The 19,797-nt window shown below is 40.1% G+C and overlaps 1 protein-coding gene across 1 annotated transcript in view; it reads right to left on the bottom strand.

Moving 5' to 3' along the window:
• LOC124267270 overlaps positions 1-19,797 on the bottom strand; it is an 80,580-nt gene that overhangs the window by 11,464 nt on the left and 49,319 nt on the right. Inside the window, exon 11 of the mRNA XM_046702181.1 lies at positions 19,093-19,788. Coding sequence (XP_046558137.1) covers positions 19,093-19,788 — 696 coding nt within the window. The remainder of the gene's footprint in view (positions 1-19,092; positions 19,789-19,797) is intronic.

Raw genomic sequence — 19,797 nt, 5'->3', positions numbered from 1 at the left:
TGAATTAAAGATGAGATTATCAACACCACCAGTACTTGGTTACGCTGATTTCTCCAAGCCTTTCGAACTTCATACTGATGCTAGTAACCAAGGTCTCGGTGCGGTTCTATACCAGGAACAGGAAGGTCATTTGAAGGCAATGCCTATGAGATAGCCACTAGACAAGCCAGTCAGTTTCAATCTCAGCAGAAGTCCTTCTATGATTTGAGAGCTAGAGCAGCTGTATTAGATGTCGGTGATCGTGTACTTGTTAAAGTGGTAGCCTTTGATGGTCGTCACAAACTAGCCGACAAGTGGGAAGATAACATTTACATTGTCACAAGCCAGCCAAACCCTACCATACCAGTATATGTTGTGGAACTAGAAAACGGAGATGGCAGGAAGAAAACTCTGCATAGGAATCTGTTATTGCCAATTGGTTCTCTTCCTAGGCCAGAAACATCTGTTTCAGTTCCCAAGCCACGGAAAAGGAGGTACAGTCCACATCTACAACCTACTATGAGACAGACAGTATTGCCCAGTATTAATCCAAGTACCACAGAGAGTGAAGATGAAGACTTTGAACTCGTCCCCAATTCTTCATCCGAGCCATCAGTTTCAGCTGCAGATGTAGTTGATTGGCCAGCTAAGGCAGAAGCAGACATAGATAGTGCTGCTGTGGATGACGAAGATGGAGAGGACCAGTCAGAGGAAGTTGCTCCTGATCTAGATCAGGATGTGGAAACTACTTCGGTACTTGATGATCCCAACAGTGAATCTGATACAGCTCTGACACTACAGGAGGACGCAACACCCAAAGCTTTGGATTTACCTTCAGAACCTGTAGCACAAGATGTTAGTGTACCTCAAGAAAGATAGGTAACACCACCGGTACCTTGTCCTAGGAGATCCAATTGCTCCAGGAGTAGACCACAGTGGATGACCAGTGATGAGTATGTGATGTCAGCAGCTGTACCAAAACCTGATTGGAAGTCCAGGGCAGAGTACCTCACATCATTGATGCTAAGTGGGACTCTCACAAATGATTCTGCTCAAGACACCCTTCTCCACCTGATCTCCGGCAAATGATGAGGACATCATTTAGTCCCGAGGGGGGAAGTATGTGGTAGAGTTTAAGTCTGTACATAGTGATTATGTTTTATCATTTAGTTGTTTTACTTTAACATGTTTAAAATAATGTCAGTTGTATATTTCAGGCAATACAGTAATTAATAACGATTTATTGTATTAATTTCAGATATATGAACCAGTCATCTTCACTGATATATGAATAATCAAATCTCTTATTTCAGGCTCCATAAGATATTTACGCAGTTGCAAGTAAACTAGTATCATTAAAGCTCATTTCTTTTGTTAAGTAATTTCATTGGGTAAGTCCACTGCAGTGTCGGGTAGATCAACTAGCAATCAAAGTATAAGCCCAGGTATTTTAATGATTGGCTAATTTTGAATTAGGTGTCCCACTTTCAAACCCTTTGTTTTCCACATATGCATTCTTGTCACTGGCACTTACAACTTGCACTTGGACACTTGGAGAGACACAGGACCAGAAACTAAAAGGGTTATTTACTATTATGTTCTTTTTATGGCATTGTAATGTATAAATCACTTCATGTAAATATATCTATATCAGATTAATGTTATGTTTAAACATGTCACATATACTTTGTGTGTGTGTGTATGTTGAGTTTATGTATATAAGAAATACCATATCTGATTGTATGTGTGGTTTTGGTTATCTGGCAGTAATTTGTATTGTTTATTACTGAATTGATAATAGTTTAGATGAAATATTTAGATGTGTAAATAGATTAGAACTCATGGTATGTTTTATATCATGAACAGGTTCATACAAGATTATCTTGAATACGGACAACCCCATGGGAATCACAGGGTACATATGTTTATATATATTTGTAATGTATAATTAATTGAACATAACATCATGCATGTCATGCCATATCCATATTGCATGTGTAACTTCAACGACCGCAATATGTCAAGCTTATATAAAGTAGTGATGTCTGTATCACTTATGATTATGTAGAATGTTGCTTTTATATGTCAGATTGTGAGATGAACTGTATTCTTATTATCTCATTCCTTGTTACAGGGTGTCAGTTTGTCATCAGTTTGTCACCAGCAAATAAACAGTTCTCCCACCCTAGCCTGTGTTATTGTGACTTCCACAAGACACTTTGATGGCTATTACATGTTTACCGCATGACTAAGTGTATTCATTGTTAATCTCTCCCAACAGGCATTTGATGTGAATTTGTTAATTACCCATCAAAACACTAGGGACATGTGTCACTTCAGTTGCCAACTAGGATTTGGCAGGTGTGAGAACATCTAATCAGTATAAAACACGTTTTAATTTGGAATAGGATTAACTAAATTGTAATTGTACTGTATAGAATGTGTCGTCAATATGCATCATCAATACGTTTTGCTTGTTTGATCCAGTTAATACGACACCTAGCTATCTGGATGATTTCAGAGGACGCCAGAGATGTACATATGTATATACATGCAATCAATCAATGAGGACAGATCAAAAAGAAGTTATAAAAACAATGATAATTGGGATAAAGTTAAGCCAGTTGACACAAATAATGGGGGTAAGGAGATGTGAACACAGCAGAGTGATATACAGCTAATTAAAGCGACTACTAGTAGAGGCCAGTGTGGTGCGGCTTTTGTGATTTTCCAGGCACTAGGGAGGTATACACTTAGATCGCTATTAATCTCTGGGGTTAATCTCCTGATGTAGATAGCTTCTAGTATGTTTCGTTTTGCCAATCATGAACATTGGTAGCCAAGATGCTAAAGTACTGTCGGAAATGCTAGAAAAATGCTTTTGAGCCTTAATATCTTTATAAAGGTGATAAATGTACTATGTTGTCAATATATCAACTCGCCTATTGTCTACCTAATTTTTATTTCAATCGATTTAACATTCCCATGCATTTAAAGGGCAGTTTACAGGAGAGAATTTGGTACCAAAACAGCAACTTAAGATTTTTTCAGAGTTCAACAACAGAAATCTGAAATAGTCTTTACATTTATGCTAATAATACAGGTGGTGTAAAAAGATGAATTAACGTTTTTCCTAAACAAATAAATGTTGAATGTTTGTGTTACTTTACTTAATTATCGTTTCTTTATTGAAGAAATATTAATATAAATGTTAAGTCTTGATAAATAAGTGTCCCGTCATGCATGCACATCTTTATCACAGCCTCCACTAGGGCCAACGATTTGCAGTCGATTGTTGTTGCAAAGGTTTATAGTTTTTTTCTGCTTCAAAAAGACAGAGGTAAACCGTTCATTAGTTTAGAAAGGGTTTAATACAGAACTTGTAGAGCTGTTGGTATGTCTTACCAACAAGTTTACAATATTGTAAACAAATCAGACAAGACAGGGACCGACTCAAATGCAAAACCAGGACGTAAAACCATCCTTGACAACTTTGACAAGGGAGTGCTCAGACGGGCGGTCTACAAAACTTTGAGAAGAAAAATATATATATTCTAAAGAAGCTACACCAGTGACTTCGTTAAATCTTTGGCCAATGTTCACAACTAGATTAAACAGACCGAATTACATCCATATTTTTGCAATGAAATATACTGTTGACATGCAAAACATTTATTAAAACGTTGCACATTTCTACAATCAATCGATAAGATAACACAAGTAATAGGATTCTTTCCAATGTACAGTAATTCGTATGTTTATTTCAAAACAAATACACATGATCCCTTACATAACTGATACGTATACTATACGTACACATGTTCAACATTTTGCAGAAAACATCTATTGAGATGACCCCTCGCCCGAGCGTGTGCTCAGGTGTCAATTTCACCTGTCGATACCATGCATGCTGATGACGTAACGCAGGCAATTAATGTTTGTATCAAATAACGTCCCACTACTCCTTATTTTTCTAAGTTTTTGGTATTTTCATCAGTAAAAACACATTTTAGAGCATGTCTCAAAATTTATTCCCTCGGTCTACATTAGGTAAATGTTTCTTGAAGTGATATTTGTTATTTAAGTAACTGTAAAACCTCTGAATTTTAGATATAAGTCAAAAAGCATTTTTCTAGCATTTCCGATAGTACTTTAGTCTGTTGCCAGTCAGTGGAGCAGCAGGCCTACCAAAGAAAACTTTCCCACTGTGCAGAAAAACGCAGAAAAGCCCACATTAATCGTGGAAATAGCAACATAAACATAATACCTCGCTACTGAAACAGTTAAAACGGCAAGAGAAGAGGAAGTTGATTTTAGAGTATTATAACAAGGACATCAGATCAGCTAAAGTGATTTCAACAAGCATCCCTTTGTCCACTGTTTATCATGTTTTGAAAAATATTGCAAATGGATATGGCATTTACACCAAGGAGGCGCAGGTAGGCCCATTAAATTGACTGTCAGTGAAAGTTGTTTCTAAAAACAAACGAAGGAGTTTAGAAAACTTAAGGCTGGATATGATTGATAGAGGACCTGTGGTTGTCTGTAAGGAGACAATTAGAACTGAGCTGCATGCAATGGGTTGGCAGAAAAGTTGAGGAATTCCATCACCGATCATGAAACCTGAACAAAAGGAGCGAAGATTGAACTGGTGCTTACAGCATAGAAATTTTAACTGGGACAATGTGATTTTCTCAGATGAAAGTTCTGTGTGGCTATTTCCTAATACACTGAAATTCTGGACCAAACAATGTGAAAAAACATTTGTATCAGCGCCCAAAGAACACAGTCCGAAATTTAACGTGTGGGGTGGCAATCTGTGTTAGGGGCAACGCCCCTTTGTGTATTTGAAGGGAATATGAACAGTGAGCGGTACACAGATATTCTCGAGGGACATTTACTTCAATCTATTCACATGTTCTATGGAAAGTAATGGATTTTCCAGCAGGACAACAACCCAAAACATCGTTCAAAGCATTCACAGGCCTGGTTTCGGACCCAAAATATGACATTATAAGATTGGCCAAGCTATAGCCCTGACCTAAATCCAATAGAAAATGTTTGGGGACTTTTGAAGGAAAGTGTCAATAACAAACATCTGACAAATATTGCTGAAATGAAAGAAGAGGTGGTACGATATTGGAACAGCATGGACTTTCTAACTTCTTTGGTAATTAGTATGCCCCGCCGCATTGAAGCCTGCATTGCTGCCCATGGTGACTTGACAAAATACCAACTGTTAACCTGTCTTTGAATCTGGAGTTATGTTCTGCAAATATTCACATTAAATATGTGAGTAATGAGTGAATTTAAAAAAAAAAAATTACAATCTTAAATTCTCAATAATTTCTGGTTGTACTGTATAATATGTTTTCTACACCTGTCCCTATCCCATGAAGAAGGGGCAAGATTAAGAAGGAGTTGCCATCCATATACTTGTTTTATATATTCACCAACTTCTAAATACCTCTCAAGAATACACTTGTACAGTTAATAAGTGAGGGAGTGAGTAAATTTAGTTTTATGCCGCACTCAGCTATATTTCAGCTATATGGCGGCAGTCTGTAAATAATCGATTCTGGACAAGACAATCAAGTGATCAACAGCATGAGCATCCTTCTACGCAATTGGGATACGGTAACATGTACAGTAAATGTGTGTTAAAACCCATGCCAAAATTCTAAAATATATGTTTTTTTGTTTTCAAATCTGTATTGTCTTCCTTGCTATTGAGGTTTTTGTGAGATAAACCTATGGCCACTTGATATGAGCATCAATTAACAAAAAGTAGTTTCTTCTTTGTGCTCTTTTTGCCATGAGTTGGCCATGTCTATTGTATGCTTGGTGCGTAGCTCCCAACAGTCTATGGCGCAGGGATATTGGTACCACTATATAGTCGCTATAGTACCACAGCTTGTTCAGATGAGAGTTGCTTTTGTCATCCAAAATATTCAGATCTGGTAGAGAAATCTTTGTTGGCCATCTGATTAGAGTAAAATGCAACTGTATCGGATCTCTCTGTGACAGGGTTTGATGTTAACAAGGCCAGAGGGTTAGTGGGTCTTAAAATTTACTAGACCTGACCTTATGTCAACTAGACCATACTGTTGGAAGACAAAACAAGGTTATTTTTGTTATCAGCAGGTTTAAAGTGCAATTACTAGAAGAACAAACTATGGTATATTAAACACAAAATTATGTGATAATTGTTTTCTTTTGTCCATTATGAATACCTAAACTTTTCATTTTCCTGAAGAACGTTTCTTAAAGAGTACCGGTAGATTTTATAGTCGTCTACATTTAAATAAATTTAATACCAGTCTCTATAATGCTCATTATAATGGATTATGCTGTGCACAATTTCGAAAAACGAAAATTTACAAATATGGTGATTTGAAACAGTGTTCATTAAATATCTGCATGATCAGTCAAACCAGGCATGATTTTTAACTAGACCACATCAGCTATATACTACACAATGTCGTTCGGAATTGTGCCTTCCTAAGTGTCAAACCCTGCTGTCTGGCATGAGGTCTTGGCTGTTTTGTGAAGAACATCAATGTGTGTAAAATGGTATACTCCACTTTGCTTTGCCTCTTCCACACTCTGCACTGGTAATTGCAACAAATATTAGCATTCCCATGTGCTTTTGTCTTCCTGAATGCAATGTTGCATGTATAAGCATGTAATTTTCTGAATAAAATTGATATTTTATACTTATCCTGACTCATGCTTATTGTTTGTCTCCTTCCTCTTGCGAATGTTAGTGGAACACTTGTATCTCCTATTGAAGCTCCCTTCAATAAAAAACAGACGTAAAATCACTACCCCCAAGAGTTATCTCTTTAGCTGTTTAGGCGGGAAACTGTGGCTCACCGTTCCCACATGCTTCACTCTCTCCTGATTATGAGCCCGACACTTGAATTTGCAGGGAAATCCAAAGTGTCTACTGGGGAGGCTGGGTGGGCTTACCTCATGAGTCAGGATAAGTATAAAATATCAATTTTATTCAGAAAATTACATATTTTTCCTTATCCTGACTCATGCTTATTGCTTGTAGAATCCGACAGATTGGCGGCGGGCAAGTTACTTTGGATTTTAAGTAGTGATTTACATCATCTATACCCCCCTATGGGAACTTTGTGTTGGCACTGTATTTTACTGCTAATCTCTGCTGCTGCTGCGACCCTGTCTTTCCAGCTGCCTTTAGATGGGGGGACCACAATTGTTAACTTTTGGTCCTTTCTTCTGTTAACATTTTATGTGGATTTTGCGACTCCATCTCTTGATGCAAGCACCAAGTGGAGAAGCGACCCATTCCTGTACAAGTATCCTTACAAGTACTGGGTCATATCACTTATGCAAGTCTGTCCTTGGACGTGCATTTAGACTTCAAGCAAAATTCTCCGGAATGTAGGCTTTGTAAGTCATGTGATAAAAGGGCAAGACTCCGTCTCAGCGCCTTTGTGGGACTGTCAATTGTTGTGCTACAACAAGTGGGCCGAAATGTTGAATGCCAGAGCCGTCCTCGGTGGCAATGTCCCTCAGGTAGTGGTTGGCAACCACCATGTCCCATTTCCAGAAGCAGCCCTCCATTATGGTCCTGATAGAGCGATTCCCATGTAGAGCGAGCGTTGACGCCAGAGCTCTAACTTCATGTGGGTTGGAGGCTCTTGGAGGATCAAGTCCTGCTGCTTTGTAGGTCCGTAGTATGACAGTTCTGATCCAGCTTGATATCTTAGTGCGGACGACCTCCGTCTGTGTCGCTGTCGATATCGAGACGAAAAGACACTTGAATTTCCGTCTCCTGGACCTGGATCTTTGTAGGTAGACTTGCAATGCTCTCACTGGGCACAAGGATAGGTCCTGTGTATCCTGTGATCCAAGGACTGATGATAGTGTTGGGACGTGGAACTGTCTGTCTGGATGACCTGGCAGTTGATTCTTTGCTATGAAGTTCCATCTCAGTCCCATATGCACGATGTTTTGATTTTCATCAAATCGTGTTCTCTGGAAGTCCAGAGCATGTATTTCCGACATCCTTGCTGCAGTTGCTAAGGTTATCAGGAACAGCGTCTTCTGCGTCAAGAACTCGAATGATGTTCTCTCTAATGGTTCGTAGATATCACTAGTGAGATGTCGTAGAACTACGTTGAGGTCCCACGCCGGAGCTTTAAATCTCTGTTGTTGGTCCTCCAATTAAAAGGGCGTAGTAAGGCCAGTAACTCTGGTATTTTCGTCAGTTGCACTCGTCCTCATGGCGATAACTGAGCTCAATGCCGCTAGGTATGTTGAGAGTGTTGACCCTTTTAACAGCATCGTTTGTCTAGGTGACAAAGGTAGTTCGCCACTTGAGGATGTGTCGCTTTCATGGCTGTGAAGCCTGTCCTTGAAGCGTATGTCTCGAAGCGTCGCCACTTGTCGTCGTACAAGTTGCGTGTAGACTTGCGTAAAGCTAGTGTGACTGCTTTCGCTGCCCTGGCGGAATATCCTCTCTTGTTCAAGCATGCCTTGATACAGTCCACACGTGTAGCCGGAACACCTCTGCGCCTATTTTGTGTGAGGATGTACTAGTAGATTCGTCCACTCTGGTAGTTGCAGTTTAGGCAGTCCTAGTTCTTGTATGAGAATGGGGAACCATATTCTCGCTGGCCAGTAAGGCACGATCAAAATCAGTTGTAGGTCCTTCGTCTGACTGATTTTCTGCAACACCCTCGGTATTAGAGCTGGTGGTGGAAATGTGTAAGCGATTAGTCCTTGCCAGGAGATGCTTAGCGTGTCCGTTGCCCATGACCGTGGATCTGGTATTGGTGAGACGAATGTTATCAGTTGACCCTTGTGGTGAAGAGGTCTATTAATGGTGCTCCTATCTCTTGTATGATCTGCTTGAAGATCTCTGGATGTAGCATCCAGTCTGTTGAGACTGTTGGCTGCGTTGGACAGGATAGTGCATCTGCTATCACATTCTTGGCTCTTGGAATGTGGCATGCTCTGATGTGGACATTCAGGTTGACTGTTATGCTGACCAGTTGAAAGCAGATGTCCAGAAGGTTCGCTGACTTTGTTGATCCTTCTGTGGATGTAGAACGCCACTGTGGAGGTTACTGTATGTACCGTCAGATGAGCATTCTTCAAAATGCTGGTCCAGTGGAGTATGGCGTTTATCACTGCTTTCATTACCAGCATGTGGAAGTGCAGATCTTCTCTGCTCTGGTCCATATCCCAGCTGACACATCGTTGTCAAGGTGTGCTTCCCAATCTTGGAGAGATGCGTCCACATAGAGATGCGTCTTGTACTCCGGCTCTGCTAAATAGGTGCGTCCACCATATTAGATATGGATTTAATCTGTCCAGGAGTCCGAAGGGGTCCGGATTGTGCAGTTTGGCATTCACGAAGGCCTGTAGTGGGTGTAGTGGTAGACTCCCTCTGCGTGTCATGTCTTGTGCTGACGTGAGAAGAACCAACAGACTCTGCCACTTCGTAGTAATAACGGAGAGAGTAGTGCTTGAGATACAAGTACTTGTATCTATATCCTACGATCTTGAAACCCTTGCCGTGTCCGTAAGGGAAATGAAGCGATGTCCGACTCTGTGACTGCCATCGTTGTGAAGTCTATATAAAGTCCGTCCAACGTATGCTGCTGCAATTCGTATGATGAATCATCTTCAATGATGAAACGTCGTGAAGGCAGCCAAATCACGCAGGTCCCGTCTAACTGGACTGTAATTGAGGCCTTCCTCTCTCGTTGACAGGTTGTTGTCACTTGTAACCCATTTCTTGACCTGTGAACTACGTCCGACCTCTGCACAGGGCGTTGCCTCTCGTGGTCCAATCAAAATAACGCATTTTGATTCCTTTGGCTTGCCGCGCTGTGACGTCACTGGTGAAGCAGGAAAAAGGTCCTTGTAGAATCTAGTGCCATCGTTGATATCTGATCACCTCTCGGTCTTGTCCGTAGCCTTCCGGAGTTACACGAGTGACCACGTGTATCGAGGGTTGAATGGTAAACGCGCGAAATATTTCGCCGCGGTAGGTAGGTAGGTTGTTTTCCTGGCTGCTGTGACGGTTACTTCAGTCCTGAAGATAATGCCGTCGCCCTTTATACAGATGATCAGCTGTAGACTGCATACATCCATCTCAATGAAGCATCGTAATTGTAGAATTAATGCTGAACTTTGTTGTAAATTCTACTCAGGGAATCTGTGATGAGTATGTAGTTTCCTAGCCTTAGCAAGGCTGCTGCTGAACCACGCCGCCCGTGAGAATATCTGCAGATCTGTACGGAAGTGAAGATCTCTATATGGCCATGAGTCTTCTAATGTAGATATATCAATCCATGCGAAATCCCATCCTGGATTCAGTCTGAAGACCCGTGCCGGTGATGAATTCGTACAAGAGTACCCCTCTTGATCTTTATTACACCTTCAGTCTGTGCACCGACGAAGATCTTATTAGTTGACAAATAATTGTCGCGAATGTTGATCGTCCGAGTCCGCATCTGGGTATGGGTGAGACGTCCTTCGCGAGTGCCCACGCGAATGCTGATCGTCCGAGGCCGCATCTGGGGATGGGTGAGTCGTCCTTCGCGCAGGCTGGTTGACCTCCTGAAGCGTAGATCTGTTCTCAGACATCACGTTAGTGGAGGGCCTCTCTGAAGCGTCGTCTGCGTTGGAACCTCGCGAAGACTCGGGTCCTCTCTGCGGGCTGGTTGTTGAACATGCGATGCCCTCTTCAGTGCGACGCGCCTCTCCATCATCTCCATGATCTGTTGGGAAACCGCTGCATGAGGACCCCCCGGGTTGAATGTCTGCGGTGATAGATGAGCTGCCCTATCTGCGTTGGTAGCGATATGGTCCAGGGATCACTCATCTGCCGCCAGAGTAGATGGTAACTCTCTGCTGCATGAAGACCCTGGGTTGAACGTCTGCGATGATTGTAGATGCGCCCTCTCGGCGTTGATAGCGATATGGTCCAGGGATCGCTCATCTGCCGCCCTCGGACTGCGTGCTGTATCTCTGGGATGATCAGCCGCGGTTCATCATGAAGTCATCTCACTTCCATCGGGACGATGACGGCTGCAAGGACCTTGTAGTCAGCGCAGAAGTCCCCATAGAGCTGCTAGACGTCTTAGGGGTGTGAGGCTTCATTCTGCGTAGAGGATGGCTTCTACGTCTGCGTTGAGGGGTTGTCCGATGTAGAAGACCTTTTCTTCGAAGTAATGGCGGACAACATCCCACGCCCATCCTCCAAGGACACGTCTGGCAGCTCACTGGATGGAAGTAAGTCATCTGACAGCAGTAGACAGCTCGTGAGGAACTCAGCCAGTTTATCCAAGACTTGTAAAGTCGCCTGGATTGTCAGCAGTACGCCTAAGTACAGAGACATTTTATTTATTAAATTGAATTTCTGTTAAATGCTGATAAAGATTACAATAGCTGGAAGTACATGTTGTTGTGCAGCTAGGGCACAGTAATGCGGGTCTGCAGCAGCGAACCTAAACCTACAAAGAAAATAGGTTTTTCATGAAATGTAAACAACTGAACAATCACGTACAAAAACCGTGAAAAAACCGTGAAAATACGAATAAATTTCAAACCATATTGTTGAAAGATACTTTCTAAACCTCTATAAAAGTAAAATAGAGGGTAATAACTAATTAATAAAAGGATATAGTGCCGTATAGGAGAAACAGGCGCTCTCACAACCGTCCGCTAGGGTGAAGAAGGAGAGAGTGAAGCATGTGGGAACAGTGGCGCCACAGTTTCCCGCCTAAACAGCTAACTCTTGGGGGTAGTGATTTTACGGCTGTTTTTTATTGAAGGGAGCTTCAATAGGAGATACAAGTGTTCCACTAACATTCGCAACATTCGCTTTGTGCTCTGGAAACAAGAGTCATCAGAAGATGACATATCCCCCCGGCCCCCACATCTTTGAAAGAACAAATCATCTGACAGTCACTTCAAGTCCAGCTTGATTTTAGACTAAGTGCAAATCGTTTCCATGGAAATCATGAAAAAAATAAATGACAAAAATCTGCAAATAGCAAAGGCACCACTTCAAGATCTGACTCACATATCTGCCAAGTTTTGCTGAAAGATATTAAGAAGTTTTCCAGTTGTGCTCCGGAAACGAAACCCACCCCTCACTTTTGAGACTAAGTCAGAATCATTTCCATGGAAACCGAGAAAATAATAAATCACAAATATCTGCAAATAGCAAAAGGCACCACTTTGGGATCTGCCTCACATATCTGCCAAGTTTTGCTGAAAGATATTGAGAAGTTTTCCAGTTATGCTCCGGAAACGAAAGCAATCCTTACTTTTTGAGAGTAAGTCCAAAATGTTTCCATGGAAACCGGGAAAAATAAAAATGACAAAAATCTGCAAATACCAAAAGGCACCACTCATGGTTCTGTTTGATATATCTACCAACTTTTGTTGAAAAATATTGAACGGTTCTTGAGTTATGCTCCGGAAACGAAGCCCACCCCTCACTTTTGGGACTAAGTCGGAATCGTTTCCATGGAAACCGGGAAAAATAAAAATGTCAAAAATCTGCAAATAGCAAAAGGCACAACTTTAGGATCTGTTTGATATATCTACCAAGTTTTGTTGAAAAATATTGAGCGGTTCTTGAGTTATGCTCCGGAAACGAAAGCAATCCTTACTTTTTGAGACTAAGTCCAAAATGTTTCCATGGAAACCGGGAAAAATAAAAATGGCAAAAATCTGCAAATACCAAAAGGCACCACTCATGGTTCTGTTTGATATATCTACCAACTTTTGTTGAAAATATTGAACGGTTCTTGAGTTATGCTCGGAAAGCAAGCCCACCCTCACTTTTGGGACTAAGTCTGAATTGTTTCCATGGAAACCCGGAAAAATAAAAATGCTAAAATCTGCAAATAGCAAAAGGCACCACTTTAGGATCTGTTTGATATATCTACTAAGTTTTGTTGAAAATATTGAGCGGTTCTTGAGTTATGCTCGGAAAGCGAAAGCAATCCTTACTTTTTGAGACTAAGTCCAAAATGTTTCCATGGAAACCGGAAAAATAAAATGACAAAATCTGCAAATACCAAAAGGCACCACTCATGGTTCTGTTTGATATATCTACCAACTTTTGTTGAAAAATATTGAGCGGTTCTTGAGTTATGCTCCGGAAACGAAGCCCACCCCTCACTTTTGGGACTAAGTCTGAATTGTTTCCATGGAAACCGGGAAAAATAAAAATGACAAAAATCTGTAAATAGCAAAAGGCACCACTTTAGGATCTTTTTGATATATCTACTAAGTTTTGTTGAAAAATATTGAATGGTTCTTGAGTTATGCTCCGGAAACGAAGCCCACCCTTCTTTAAGACTAAGTCCAAAAGCGTTTCCATGGAAACCGAGAAAAATAAAAATGACAAAAATCTGTAAATAGCAAAAGGCACCACCTTAGGTTATGTTTGACATATCTACCAATTTTGGTTAAAAAATATCGAACGGTCTTTGAGTTATGGTCCGGAAACAAAATGATTACGGACGGACGGACGAACGGACGGGCGGACGGACGGACGGACAGACGGACGAGGCGACGACTATATCCCACCGCATTATATGCCGGTGGGATAACAAAACCTACCCCTCCCTTTTGAGACTAAGTCCAAATTGTTTCCATGGAAACTGAGAAAACAATAAGCATGAGTCACGATAAGGAAAAATATATAATATTGGGTTCATCTCTGCATTCATGCTGCCTCCAATGAGGGCACTCCTTTCTTTGGTCAAAGAATTTATAGAAGAGCAAATATACTAAAACAAGAGTCATCAGAAGATGACATATCCCCCCCGGCCCCCACATCTTTGAAAGAATAAATCATCTGACAGTTACTTAAAGTCCAGCTTGATTTTAGACTAAGTGCAAATCGTTTCCATGGAAATCATGAAAAAAATAAATGACAAAAATCTGCAAATAGCAAAAGGCACCACTTCAAGATCTGACTCACATATCTGCCAAGTTTTGCTGAAAGATATTAAGAAGTTTTCCAGTTGTGCTCCGGAAACGAAACCCACCCCTCACTTTTGGGACTAAGTCCGAATCGTTTCCAAGGAAACCGGGAAAAATAAAAATGCCAAAAATCTGCAAATAGCAAAAGGCACAACTTTAGGATGTGTTTGATATATCTACCAAGTTTTGTTGAAAAATATTATACGGTTTTTGAGTTGTGCTCCGGAAACGAAAGCAATCCTTACTTTTTGAGACTAAGTCCAAAATGTTTCCATGGAAACCGGGAAAAATAAAAATGACAAAAATCTGCAAATAGCAAAAGGCACCACTTAAGGTTCTGTTTCATACATCTACCAAGTTTTGTTGAAAAATATTGAACTGTTCTTGAGTTATGCTCCGGAAACGAAGCCCACCCCTCACTTTTGCAACTAAGTCCGAATCTTTTCCATGAAAACCGGGAAAAGTAAAAATGCTAAAAATCTGTAAATAGCAAAAGGCACCACTTTAGTATCTGTTTGATATATCTACCAAGTTTTGTTGAAAAATATTGAACAGTTCTTGAGTTATGCTCTGGAAACGAAGCCCACCCCTCACTTTTATGACTAAGTCCGAATCGTTTCCATGGAAACTGAGAAAACAATAAGCATGAGTCACGATAAGGAAAAATATATAATATTGGGTTCATCTCTGCATTCATGCTGCCTCCAATGAGGGCACTCCTTTCTTTGGTCAAAGAATTTATAGAAGAGCAAATATACTAAAACAAGAGTCATCAGAAGGTGACATATCCCCCCCGGCCTCCACATCTTTGAAAGAATAAATCATCTGACAGTTACTTAAAGTCCAGCTTGATTTTAGACTAAGTGCAAATCGTTTCCATGGAAATCATGAAAAAAATAAATGACAAAAATCTGCAAATAGCAAAAGGCACCACTTTGGGATCTGCCTCACATATCTCCCAAGTTTTGCTGAAAGATATTAAGAAGTTTTCCAGTTGTGCTCCGGAAACGAAACCCACCCCTCACTTTTGGGACTAAGTCCGAATCGTTTCCAAGGAAACCGGGAAAAATAAAAATGCCAAAAATCTGCAAATAGCAAAAGGCACAACTTTAGGATGTGTTTGATATATCTACCAAGTTTTGTTGAAAAATATTATACGGTTTTTGAGTTGTGCTCCGGAAACGAAAGCAATCCTTACTTTTTGAGACTAAGTCCAAAATGTTTCCATGGAAACCAAGACAAATAAAAATGCCAAAAATCTGCAAATAGCAAAAGGCACCACTTTAGTATCTGTTTGATATATCTACCAAGTTTTGTTGAAAAATATTGAACAGTTCTTGAGTTATGCTCTGGAAACGAAGCCCACCCCTCACTTTTATGACTAAGTCCGAATCGTTTCCATGGAAACCGGGAAAAGTAAAAATGCTAAAAATATGTAAATAGCAAAAGGCACCACTTAAGGTTCTGTTTGATATATTTACCAAGTCTTGTTGAAAAATATTGAATGGTTCTTGAGTTATGCTCCGGAAACGAAACCCACCCCTTCCTTTTGAGACTAAGTCTGAATCATTTCCATGGAAACCAAAAAAATAATAAATGACAAAAAATCTGCAAATAGCAAAAGGCACCACTTTGGGATCTGCCTCACATATCTGCCAAGTTTTGCTGAAAGATATTAAGAAGTTTTCGCTTTGTGCTCTGGAAACAAAACCTACCCCTCCCTTTTGAGACTAAGTCCAAATTGTTTCCATGGAAACTGAGAAAATAATAAATCACAAATATCTGCAAATAGCAAAAGGCACCACTTTGGCATCTGCCTCACATATCTGCCAAGTTTTGCTGAAAGATATTAAGAAGTTTTTCAGTTGTGCCCCGGAAACGAAACCCACCCCTCACTTTTGGGACTAAGTCCGAATTGTTTCCATGGAAACCGGGAAAAATAAAAATGCTAAAAATCTGCAAATAGCAAACGGCACAACTTTAGGATCTGTTTGATATATCTACCAAGTTTTGTTGAAAAATATTGAACTGTTCTTGAGTTATGCTCCTGAAACGAAAGCAATCCTTACTTTTTGAGAGTAAGTCCAAAATGTTTCCATGGAAACCGGGAAAAATAAAAATGACAAAAATCTGCAAATAGCAAAGGCACCACTCCAGGTTCTGTTTCATATATCTACCAAGTTTTGTTGAAAAATATTATACGGTTCTTGAGTTATGCTCCGGAAACGAAGCCCACCCTTCTTTAAGACTAAGTCCATACTCCAAAAAGTTTCCATGGAAACCGAGAAAAATAAAAATGACAATAATCTGTAAATAGCAAAAGGCACCACCTTAGGTTATGTTTGACATATCTACCAATTTTGGTTTAAAAATATCGAACGGTCTTTGAGTTATGCTCCGGAAACAAAATGATTACGGACAGACGGACGGACGGACGGATGAGGCGACGACTATATCTCACCGCATTACATGCTGGTGGGATAAAAAGATATTAATCAATTTTCTTACTCCAAGTATTAAAAAGATAGGATTTCTTTCTCAACTTGGGAAAAGCCTTTTATTTATGATCAAGAGGAAGAATTGGCACCTGTTTATTCAAATTCTACCAAATTTCTTTGGATTCACTTGTCTTCACTTCTGATATGAATCGTTCCTGTTCAAGTCAGTCTAGTAGCTCTAACTTAAAGCATATTGAACTCAGTCTTAAGTGTGATGTGTGCTTCCAAATCCTGTATGGTTCCAAGTATATTCCCAAACAAAGACATATATATCTTGTACAAAATGTAATAGAGGTAAGTTTACAAATCTAATATATATTATATGTATATATGATATATATATAATTGTTTCTAATTACCATGCAACATTCACTCTGGTATATTTCTGTCAAGAAACCTACTAATGGACAAGTAAGCTCTGACTTATACAGATGCAAAGTGACACTGACATGTACGCCTATTTGTATCTATGTAGGCATACATGTCAGTGTATCTTCCCCTTAAAAACATGAACCACAAAGACCTTAATAGGAATTGGGATGAAGAACTTGGACAGAATGTTCCAATAAATAAAATCATTTTTAATAACCAACTCCTTGCTATCATTTCCGGACATTAGACATCACTTCCAGCCAATGATGTCTTTACTGTTCCATCTAAAGCAACTTCTGGCCTATTATGCTGTCATTGCTAGACCTTCTTATGAGAAACTCTGGTTCATTATGATGTGACTTCTATTTTTGTGACATCGCTACCAGTCTCCAGATCAAACAACAGTTACAACTGATCTTTATCTTGTTTGGAATTGGAATATTTGGAATAGGCAAAGTTTGAGAATCTGTTCCACTATGTTTGTTGTTTAACGCAGCAATATTCCATCTATAGGGCGGCTGTTTGTAAATAATAGAATCTAGACAAGACAATCAAGTAATCAATAGCATGAGCATCAATCTATGCAATTGGGATGCGATGGAATGTGTCTATCAAGTCTGACCACCTGATCTGCTTAGTTGCCTCTTAGTGGGTCAGTCAACAGTACATATTTACATACGTGTCGTACTGGGTCAGTCTACAGTACCCACTTACATACATGACGTAGTGGGTCAGTCTACAGTATACACTAACATAATTGTCGTAGTGGGTCAGTCTACAGTACATACTTACATACATGACTTAGTGGGTCAGTCTACAGTACATACTTACATACATGACGTAGTGGGTCAGTCTACAGTACCCACTTACATACATGACGTAGTGGTTCAGTCTACAGTACATACTTACATACATGACATAGAGGGTCAGTCTACAGTACATACTTACATACATGACGTAGTGGGTCAGTCTACAGTACATACTTACATACATGACGTAGTGGTTCAGTCTACAGTATACACTTACATACATGACATAGAGGGTCAGTCTACAGTACATACTTACATACATGACGTAGTGGGTCAGTCTACAGTACATACTTACATACATGACGTAGTGGGTCAGTCTACAGTACCCAGATCTTCACAGGTACTTTTGCATCAAGAATTGTAAGGTGCAGAAGCTTGGGACTCAAGAATTGGCAGATGAGACTTCTTCCAAAAATTCACCATGAGACAGGGATTGTTTAATAATTTCCTGATGTAAAGATGGATATTTTTTACATTATTGTGGCAACATTCTCATTTTGGCAGACATAGGAAATGCTTTGAAACTGAGATTTGTAGAGGTGTAATGGGGCTTCATTAATTCAATATTATCAACAAAGACTGGCTGGTCAAGCTAGAGCTATGAGGAATATCGAGCAGTGAAGCAAATGAATCTTTCTATGAATGCTAGGTGGCCAGAATTCTGTCCCACAAGATTGACAAAGCCTCTGTATCAGAAACCAGACAGGTGAGGAGTCTCTTGTTGAGGCCTTTCACGAAGAGATTCAAAATAGTTGTGATCCTCACACATCAATCGCCTGATCAGAATACCAATTACACAGCAAACCATGACCCAACCACTGATTATCCAAACAAAGTTATAACTCTTCACCAAGAGCTCCACATCCAAAATATTAAATGGACTTTTACCATGGATCCTGAAAACCTAGTGTCCTTATCTCATGAATGCAGGGTTGTTTGTCTGCCAGTTGCCTGTATGACAACTGCCCCAAACTGTATGAAAGTCAAGACTAAAAATACATTCAGTAGCTACCCAACAGGCAAGTGATACAAGTGATACACACACCTAAGCTGTTGACACCTTATCTTACCAAACTACTCTAAATATGGATGACACTCTGTAGGAAAAACAAAACATCCGTTCAGTATCAGTCTCATGGGACAATTTGCTGACACCAGTCACTGAAGACACAAACCACAAACTTGTTGCCATCCTTTTTCAGCTAAGCAGGGCACTGAACCAGACACTTGCAGTATCAGATTAAACAAATCAGACAAGAAATGGATCTTTAAACTCAATATAATTCATCCACAATGCATGAATGGCAACATCAAATATCCTCCTATTCTTTGTAAGTGAGCCTGGGTCCTGCCTGTCAAGCATGAATAAGCATTGGAGGATGAAAGTGTGTTTATATCAAAGCACTGGTTATCAGAAATAATGAAATGTATCTTAAGATTACCTTGCTTGGAAGTCAATGGCGTAAGTGCAGTTGAAGTATCAGTTCCACATACCATGTTCAATATTCTTGTCAGAAGTGTTTCTAGATCACTCAGTGAGAGGGAGGAAACAGGCACAATGGCATGAATGATATGTTTTTTATCCCTCATATTTCCTGCATGAGTACTACTAACACACAACAAATCTTTCTTCAAACCCTGTAAATTTATGTGTCCTGTTGCTTCTCCGACAGCTTTGGAGGCACCGGTAATTGGCTGGATGTCAGTGTTTTTCCAGGTGACAAGAACATCAGCACTGGTTTTCACTATATCTCCTGTGTACAACTTCACCACTCCTTTTCCATCAACACTGTATGTGTATGATGCTTCAACAGCAGAAACAGCATGTGATTCACTGACGGTAAGAATTGTTTGACCTCCTTGTAGGCTAGATGAAGTTTGTCTGCCTCTGCTTCTGCTACGCCGACGAACTTCTTGGTGCATGTATTGCTTCATAAATCTTTCCTCATCAGGTCTTGGCGTGATCGTTGAAAGCTTGGATTGAGAGAATGTTGTGGCTATCATATGAAGCATGCTTTCACTCTTATCAACAAAGTGAACTTCTGTCAAGCATCTCTTGCTGCCCGTCCACATACCAAATAGTTTTGTTGCTCTCACATATGCATCACAGCACTTTTGCTTTGGTACACGAAATATACCTACAAGAA

Source organism: Haliotis rubra, unplaced genomic scaffold (genome assembly GCF_003918875.1).
Source record: "Haliotis rubra isolate DU_JTF1 unplaced genomic scaffold, ASM391887v1 Scf130, whole genome shotgun sequence".
In the NCBI taxonomy this organism is placed as follows: domain Eukaryota; kingdom Metazoa; phylum Mollusca; class Gastropoda; order Lepetellida; family Haliotidae; genus Haliotis; species Haliotis rubra.
The sequence above is the reverse complement of the archived record's forward strand: the minus strand, read 5'-3'. Positions and strand labels throughout refer to the sequence as shown.